Consider the following 9,507-nt stretch of genomic DNA (forward strand, 5'->3'; position numbering starts at 1 on the left):
TTTGGGGGGAAAAAAGGACCAATTATTGTTTATTTGAGTTTATCACTCCAACACTCAGCTATCAGATTAGACAGCACCTTGGCAACATATTACATCACAAGTGTCATCAGATTGTGATTCAAATGCTAATGAGGCCTGAATCATAGAGAAGAGAAGCCCACAGAAACAGCACAACTATTGAAATCCATCTATCCATCAATTTTCATAACTGTTTGTTTCCAGTTTAGAGTCACAGAGGACTGGAGCCTTTGCTGTGCACAGCAAAAATAAAAATATTTTATATTAAAAAACTATTAAAATGGTTTTGTTTGTGTAAAGTTTAACTTATTAAGAAGCTGGTAGAGAAGTTACATTTTCAAGGCCTTTATATGTGCGATATAGAACATACAAGTTATAGACAGACAAATTTCCTTATAGTTAAAAAAAAGTTAAAACAAAAAAAGAAAGTGTCAACAAAAGGAAAAATGCTGCAACAGCAAGCAAATATATAAAAGTATATGCTGTTTTATTATTCAAGACTCTCCAAAGCCATACAAAAATCTGCAATGATTTCAGGGTGCTTAAATATGTTCAACATCAACAACTTCAGCACTGGGATATTTATCAGCACATCTTAACAGCATAATTATAATAAGCAGCACGGACATCAATGCAACACAGAAATCCTTGAGAAAATATTGGGTGTATTAGTCTCATATGATGTCTTACTGTTAATAAAGTATTGTTTGTTTATGGAAAATTAGGCATTATCCCAGAGAAAAACACACTGCATGACTTGTTTCTATGACAATCTTACATGAAATTGAAACGCTAAACTGAGCCTTCTGCTTTAAGTGCAAAGTGATCCAGTCAGAAACCGGAGCTATATATAGACTGCTTCTGCAGCTATACATCTCCCTTGCATGTGCAGTAGTCTTTTAAGCTGAGCGCTTGAGCAGTTGCCACGTTGGGAAGATTTTTTTTTTAAATTCTCAATCTGCCATCTAGTGGACAGTTTGGGAATCAAAACTAAATCGTATTTGGCCTCTAGATGGCAACACATTGACTGGTTTATGTTTGTACAGCAACTGAACTCATCTAAAGTGTAAACAGTGTACATGAGAGTATATGTTGTTCTTTAGATGAATGCATTTGCAGCAGCCACATCTGTGGCATTATTGGAAAAAACAGATGGTCTTTGTTATTGAGTGAAAGTTGATATTTAGTGTGGGCTTAGTTACACTTTTTTAGTGTAGACACAGCTGTGTCCTCTGTCTGCCTTACTGAAGTAGTCTGGTGCTCTGCTACAACAATATGCCTTGGCAAGACTAGAAAACACCACCCACACTCTAACAACTGCTTCTCCAAGTCACACTGAGTGCAGCGCAGAGGAACATATTAAAAACAGAGTCTGTGAAAACCGGCTGAAATGGTAGTAATTTGTTCACAGCGGGAGTCACTTGTTAGCTATATTTTTTCACCCCAATTGTGGTCCCATCAGCCTGTCTTTCTTTTTTTTCTTCTTCCATTTGTTTTTGCTTCCGTTGTCGTTCCAGCCAGCAGTCACCTGGCACGGACTTTGTTTAAATAAGCAGGAAGAGTTTTCTGTCTGGGCTCAGTTTATGATGCGTGGCCTTACATGGAGTCCAAGTGAGGTTACAAGGTCATTTCTGAGGTAATTTCAGCACAGAGGAAGGCTTTCAGAACGGCAAATCAAAACAAAACTATATTCTAAAGGAGTGCATGATGTCAAGCTACTTAAGTTTTCTGCAACTTTAATTTCATTTGGCTTTGCATACATGTCAGTAGTTTCAGGCTGCAGCCCTGCAAGGATTTTACATTGTTAGGGTGCCTGACCTTAAGGTTCGGGTTATGTTATGAATGACGATTTTCATTACCGAAACAGGAAAGAATACAACAAGCTCTTCCAGTAACAGGATTTTACTCACTGTCTGTGTGTGTGTGTGTGTGTACTTCGTATGTCTAGGTGTTGACTCAGGTTTGTTTAAATTGGAAGAAAGTCTTTCCGAGACAGAGAGGATGGAGGAGGGATGAGAAGACATAAACAAAGGAGTGGAACCTGCCTTCTGGAAAGCAGCTGCTCAGCAGACTAGACAGAAAAATACACAAAACTGTACAGATCCTTCTTTGGTAGCCTTTATTCTAAAGCGCCTTAAATACACAGTGCAATGGATTCTACTCAACTGTATTTTGAGGTGTGTATTAAACAGTGTGTTACAGTATTTCAAACTCTAATAAAGTGTACTTCAACAGACTAGTTGATTAGGACAGGAAATGCTCTGTTCTCTTGTTTTAATCAGAAATCAATATTGAACCTATTTTCTCAACAACTGACTCCTGCCTGTTCACACTTAAAACAAATCAGTTCTCCCAGTCTTCAATGCACCAAAAGCTGAGGGTGAATATTGAAGAGCAAGTCATCGTTCCCTCTGCGAATCTCAAGTAGGAGTGGCTGGTCGCTCCGCAACACCTTGTGGATGTCTTCAGTGGTCCTGACCGGCTTTCCATTCAACTTCACTATTACATCACCTTCCCTAATCCCTCCACTAAGACATGGAAAAAGAAGAGGAACTCTAGTAAGCAATTTGCTATACGGGTGCCAGAAAGAGAAGAAGAACAGCCAGGTTCAACATAGACTTATAATGACATCATAGTCCATAAATATTTGATCACTTTCTGGAACTGTGAGACAGAGTGAAATCATTTGAAACACCAGTGTTTGTCTGATAAATGCTTCTTTTAAGGACTGTGTGTGTGTGTGTGTGTGTGTGTGTGTCTACTTTTTGCAGGTGTGTGCGAGCATACTTTTCTGCTGGAGTGTTAGGTATGACCTGCCGCACCAAAACTCCACTGCTGATGTCAGGGAAGTCTGGCTTATGAAGTCGCAACTCTGCTGTGAGACTGCGGCACACACAGGACACAGTATTAGTGTAAATAGCACTAACAAGTACATCATCAAAAAAATTCAATTATGTATAAAAAGTACATCCCGTGGAAATTATTGTCTTTGATTTTCTTTCAAACAGCTCCTGTTGACAAAAATGACAAACTCAAACAAATGGCATATAAAGTCACATGGAAAAACTACATTCCTCCACATGTTAGGGTAAAATTTATTAGAACTAGAGTGACCTGTTGTATTTCACCTCTTTCACACAGTCTGCTGTTTACTAGCCACTGGGGTGGCTGTAGCTCAGTAGGTAGAGCAGGTCACCTACTGTTCGGAAGGTCAGTGGTTTGAATCCTGGCTACTCCAGGCTACATGCCAATGTATCCTTGGGCAAGATACTTAACCCTAAGTTGCTCTCCGACCGTTCTGTCGGAGTATGAATGCGTGTGAATGCTAGTTAATTAAAAAAGCACTTAGCTTAATTAATGATGGAAGTGCTTGTATGAATGGGAGTGCATGGGTGAATGCAAAACAGGTTGTATAAGCGCTTTGAGTGCTCTGATTGAGTAGAAAAGCGCTATATAAGAACTAGTCCATTTACCATTTACCATACTATTGAAGTGTGCGGTGGTAACATGCTAATATTTAAAGAGCTCTTGAAAGTTCCCCAAATGTCTGATGAAGTTTTTTTTTTTTTTTTTAAATGCTCCAAATTATTTGAAATAAATAATTCCACTGTAGGCGGCACCATTGCCTCACATTAAGAAGGTCCTGGGTTTGAATCCCCTGGCTGGCTGCAGTCTGTCTGTCTCTCATTTGCATGTTCTCCCCATGTCTGCATGGGTTCTCTCCAGGTTCTCTGGCTTCCTTCCAGCCTTCCATTTTCTTCCATTTATCTAATTTGGAGTCGAAGGGAGGCTGGAGCCTATCCCAGCTCCCACAGTCCAAAGACATGCAGGAGGTTGGGTTAATCGTTATAGGTGTGAATGTGCGCGTGAATAATTGTGTCTCTCTGTCCTGGCCCTGTGACAGACTGGCGATCTGTCCAGGGTGTACCCCACCTCTCGCCTTGTGACAACCACCTCACCCACAACCCTGAATCAGATAAGTGAAAGAAAATGGATGGCTGGATGGGTGGAATTCCACTGTAAAGAAAATCTAACAATGGTGTAGATTTAAGACTACCGGGACTGGCCATCCAGCACACTCAGCCCAAGAACAGACTACCTGACACAAAGATAAGATCTGAGGAAAAACTTAATCAGTAATTTGAGAATGGAAAATGTCAGGAAAATGTCTTGGTCATCCAGAAACATTAGAACCACGCTACAATCTGCCAATGAAATTCACATGGAAAAGGGTTTTTGAAATAAAGTGCTCTGGACATACAAATCAAAGCTGAAGTTATTTGGCTACAGTAACAGTAGAAAAGGGGCAATACCAGCTTCTGAAGCAAACTCACTTTCTCCGTAAAATAATACTGAATCTACCTACCACCTTTATCTGTGGTAGGTACCACATCACAGAAAATCAAATGTTCGCTTCTGCAAAACCCAAAATATGTGTGTGTGAATGTGACAACTCACGCTTTAGTGATGGTGACCATCCAGATGCCTAAAAAATATCTCTTTACTTGTGACACCTCTGAAAACACAAAAATAGAACCTTTATTTTCAACATGGCCTCATGCAAGGGTTACGCTGGGCTGAGGGGGAAAGGGGAGCTGAGGAAACAGTTACTAAATACAATTACTTAATACTGTATTAAACAGATTTTAAAGTATAAATTGAAATGTAATCATTTAAATTATATTTTAAATCCTGATGATTCTATTTGTTATCGTGAAACCAAATGTTTGGTTGGACTGCAAGCCTTTTAGCTGACATATACAGTACCAGTCAAAAGTTTGGACCCAATGGTAAGTGTGTCCAAACTTTTGACTGGTACTGTATGTAAATAGTTATAATATTTAACACAAAAACTCCTTGTACAACAATGTCTCTCACCTGCATCAGCCTGTGGTTCCTCCATGTGTCTTCTCTGCGGTTTCTTTTCTGTCACAACAAAAACCAGGAAGAGAACAAAAATGTGAGATTTATGAATGTATTTAGGTGTTACAATGATACCCCCCCCCCCAAAAAAAACAAAAAAAATCAAGCTGTGACCGCTACCTTTTTTGTGTTTAATCTGCGACTCAGAGAGAAAGAGGCTGATGCGGTCTGCCGGTATAGCAAAGGAGATCCCTGCGGTCACTTTAAGAGTGTTGATTCCGATCACCTCGCCATCCTGAAGGAAACACGCACACATGTAGAAACACAGCCTGTCACCAAAAACACAGCGAGATGGCTGCCAAGAAAGACGTGAGGCTGACATAAATATCAGAACTGAGAAAAAATATGTCAGTATTTCCAGAAAAAAAAAACTGCTCTGGTTGGTATTTAGAGTTAAGCTTATGGAATGATTACAGTTACTAAGATATATTTATTTAAAAAAAAATTCATGGTTTAATACATTGCACGTGGCTATTTAGATACATATTCATATATGGTGTTATAAATACAACTGTGCTTCAATTATCTTTACACAGAACACCTGTAAGCATGTGACACACGTGTCGCAACTGTGTCCCACTTTGAAAGCAATCAAATAAACTGCATGTTTTACTGTGACATTTTTGTAACTAATATTAGTAGAACAAGGATTATGACTACAGAAACTATAGAAGAAGCAGAAATAGTAGTGTGGTGTTGGTCAGTGTATTATCTTTTGACTGTAATATTTTAATGATTGTCCATGTGAAATTATAACTCCATAAATCTTTAAACCAATGTTAAGCCATTTTCAGTTTTTCAGTCTTATTCTGGGTTCTTGGCACAGCCAGCACTGTTAGTATCATGGTCACAGGTTTTTGTCATTAGGTGCTGCATCCTGGTTTGTTAGTTAGTATTTTTGAGTGTCAGCTCTGTAACTAAGATTCTGCAACATTAGTTCTGTTTGTTGTTCTAGTGCCTGCAATTTAGATTTTTGTGTTTGTTGAACTTCTGCATGTCCTGTCCTAATTTCTTATTCTAGTAGCATAAGAGTCTTAGCTCTTATATTACAAAGCGTTTTATTTGATATTTTTGTGTTTTGGTTGATGTCGATCATTACTACAGTTGGTATCAGAAATAGTTTCCATCTGTGTTCTCCTGTTGAGTGTTAGTATTTAATCTTTGTTAGTCTCATTCTGTTCTTTTTCCGTTTGTTTTCTTTCATGTCTTCTGTCTGTGTTGCTTCCTGTTTCTTTTCCTTGTGTTTCCCATCAGTAATCACTCTCCCGAGTATTTATAATCTGGTCTTCCCTTTGTTGTGTTGCTCTGTTGTGGCATGCGCCTGCATTTCCCTTGCATGGTGCCCATTTTATTCTCTTTGGATTTAACCTGGTTCTTTGTGTTCTTCTTTCTGGATTCTCTGGGTTTCCAGCACTCTGGACTTTGTGTTTCTTGCAGCATTGTTCAGCTATTAAAGCTTCCACTTTGTTTGCATCCTCTGCCTCGTTCTGCATCTTGGGTCTTCTACACCTCTACAAAGCTAATTGTGACAGCAAATAGTTTCCTTAATGTGCAACAATGCATTCACCAAAATAAGGAATAAATATGTGTACATGGGCTTGAAGTATTGTAGTGTATATCACACTTCTAGCTGTGTTTTTGGGAATAATATGTTTACGAAATTTCAGGCTCATGTGACACTTCGATGGCTCGTAACTCTATTTGCTGGGATAGTGAGAATTCCTCTCCGAGTGAGATTTTTGGGGTCAAACATTTTTTAACATGTTAGATAATTTAGCTTCTACAAAATCAAATTCATCACCCATTGCAGAGCACACCACTTACCAAGTTAACAAGGGGTCCTCCTGAATTGCCGTACTTGACACAAATATGGGAGATATAAAATAGAAACAATCACAACAGTAATTCTTACACATCTGAAAATATTAAAATCATATATTGTAATAATATCAATAATTCACAAAGATGCAGATATATGAAAATATTTCACGTTAATAATTGCATCAGTTTGGATGTAGTCCATGTCTGAGTCCTTTATGCCCAGCTCCTTGCCATCTCTTTGTGCTGTGCTGACGATGCCAGTGGTGACGGTGTTCTGCAGGGCGAAGGGGCTGCCAATGGCAACCACAAACTCGCCTGGCCTCAGATCAGCTGAACGGCCCAGAGACAGCACGCACAGTTTCTTCTGCTGCCACAAGGACACGAACGCAGTCAAAGAAAACCCAAATCACAAGAGAGAACATGAGTGTGTCAGACAGATACAGAGAAAATGAGAAGAAAGACATTTGGAGGAAGAGGAAGAGTTTAAAGCTGACAAAACTGTCCAGGTATTTGTGATAGGGGTGTGAGAATACACTCAGTCTGTGAGTCACAGAGCAAGTGTTTATGAAAGCCTAGCAGAAAACTGTCAAATGTTGGCACAGAAACGTGTCAGGATGTGGGCTGTGTGGTTTATGTGGGCTCATTTAAGATGTATGCATGTAGAAAATCTGATATTTATACTGGGAAAAAGAGAAGAGGGTAGAAAAGCTCATGGCTGTGCTCGTGCTCTTACCTGTGGATTGACCTTGATTGTGGCGATGTCTGCCTTCCTGTCTACATCTCTCACCACGGCCTCATATGCATCCCCGTCGTGGAGCTGAACACGCAGCTGCGGCCTTCCTGTCACCAAGGCAGCTGTAGTTACCACATGAGCATTGGTCACAATCACACCTGAGTGGGACACAATGAACCCAGAACCACTGGAGAGATGCACGTGGCGACCTAAGAGAGGATGTCTGGAAAATGCAAAAATAATTCAAATGTAGTTTGCTGGCAAATATTTCACATTCCAGTTGTCCTATATGGACGCATGTTTGACAACTTGAAGACTTTTATGTCCTAATACCCTGAAATTGCAGCACTTTGGACTCTCAAACTGGATTTTATGCTGCCTATAATAACAGCAGACAAACAGCACTTGGGTGGGTCCAATATTTCTAACAGCCTGTTAAAAGAGCAGGTTGCACTTGTTTCGCTTTATTTGGGATCTTCCAAAACAAATCAAAGCCATTAGGCTACAATACACAGTCACCAGTTTCTGTTTATCTTTTTTAATATTAATGTCAGTTACATAAACGCACACACCCAATCCAAACCTTAAGAACAGCTCAATGTGGACGACAGCAGGGGCTATTTTCTCCACAACATCAGCGATGAAGTTGAACTTATACCGAGGGCTGCTGAGACGGATCAGGGTCCGACCTGTGCTGACATGAAGAGCTCACAGCATTAATTCAGACACACACAATCAATCAGTATATTAAAAGGACAATTATGCTTTTCAATTACTACCTCAATCATAAATCATACAGAAATTTATGAAAAACACCTGTTAGAGTTCCTCAGACTGCACTGTGTCATATTCAAGTTCAGTTTCTGTCCTAAAATCTAAATTTCTCAGTTTTCCATATTATAAAGCTGAGTTCAGACAATTTTAATCAGGTTTTGCTGGGAAAATGACCCAAACAGGTAACTTCCGGATGGCAGACAAATCCATTAGTTTGCATTCCAGTTGTTATAACGTCTGAGCCTTACAGCTGTAAGTTTTACTGTGTCCCTCCCTCTCTGGTGTTTTTAATATGAAACACAAGTTTCATACTCTGTATCGCATATACTCTGTAACCCAGCTATCACCGGCGGTGCGTTCATAGCCCACTTTTTTACTGCGACTTTGTGTATTAATCTCAAATCCCAAACAGTTTCTTATCCCCTCCACCCCCTTGGTTTCTGGCGACGTCAAAGCAACCCTACCTGCGCCTGAAGGTGAACACGGTCCTTTGTGCGCTTGGCTGACAGCGGGTCTCCCCTTGAGTAGAGCTTTCCGACTGGCTGCTCTCATCTTACACACATTTCCATACGTTTTCCCGTCGCTTCCACACACTTCATCTTCCATCTTACACCGACAGACCCCTTTGGAGCCTCGCCGCTTCCCCGCAGTGAGCAGCTTGCACTCCAATCCATCCCCGCAGGGCAGGTCGTCTTTGCGGCCGCAGGGGTCTCCTTCGCGCGGGGAGCACACCAGGCAGCAGTTACATCTGTCCAGAACGTACCCACCGGGACAGCTGGGGCTAGGACACGAGCCTACGTCGCACCGGGAGGCGCACTTGTCAGAGCGTGCGGCTTCGGTGATTTCGTGCGCAAAGAGAAAAGCAGCCGCAAATACAAAGAACTGCATCATGTCGATAGTGCCAGGAAGCTTAGATAAATATGCATACAGATATATATCCTCACAAAGTCATATTAAATTATTACACCGAAAACATCCGAGTTGCTTCTTTAATAACTAAAAAGTAATCCAAGGACAATCACCCGTGGCTCTACTCCTGGAAAAGGACTCTATGGTTTTCATAGCCAAGTCATCTGTGCCTGTATATTTTGACAGCCTTGTGACTTCACATCGCTTAATTTTGTGAACCACTAAACTCAAAGCCCTAAACTGAACTTCAGACGGGAGGCAACCAAAATGAAACCGTTATTGCGCACCATCTAGTGGGGACAAAAACGAATAACAGACATAACCGCAAA

The 9,507-nt window shown here is 40.5% G+C and overlaps 1 protein-coding gene across 2 annotated transcripts; it reads right to left on the bottom strand.

Annotated features, from left to right (window-relative positions):
• Positions 1–2,126: 2,126 nt before the first annotated feature.
• On the bottom strand, positions 2,127–9,324 carry LOC115784359 (serine protease HTRA3-like). Of its 2 annotated transcripts, none has more exons than XM_030735583.1 (10): positions 8,734–9,324; positions 8,079–8,184; positions 7,496–7,718; positions 6,932–7,126; positions 6,766–6,798; positions 5,062–5,176; positions 4,897–4,944; positions 4,477–4,534; positions 2,806–2,901; positions 2,127–2,546 (listed from the first exon to the last, which is right to left on the bottom strand). In XM_030735583.1, exons 1-10 carry the CDS (start codon positions 9,158–9,160, stop codon positions 2,378–2,380), a joined length of 1,470 nt encoding a protein of 489 aa, XP_030591443.1. In that variant the 5' UTR covers positions 9,161–9,324; the 3' UTR covers positions 2,127–2,377. The 2 variants fall into 2 exon arrangements, with proteins under 2 accessions (XP_030591443.1, XP_030591434.1); XM_030735574.1 differs by having other exon boundaries at positions 6,932–7,129.
• Between the last annotated feature and the right edge of the window lie 183 nt (positions 9,325–9,507).

Source organism: Archocentrus centrarchus, chromosome 1 (assembly GCF_007364275.1).
Source record: "Archocentrus centrarchus isolate MPI-CPG fArcCen1 chromosome 1, fArcCen1, whole genome shotgun sequence".
NCBI lineage: Eukaryota > Metazoa > Chordata > Actinopteri > Cichliformes > Cichlidae > Archocentrus > Archocentrus centrarchus.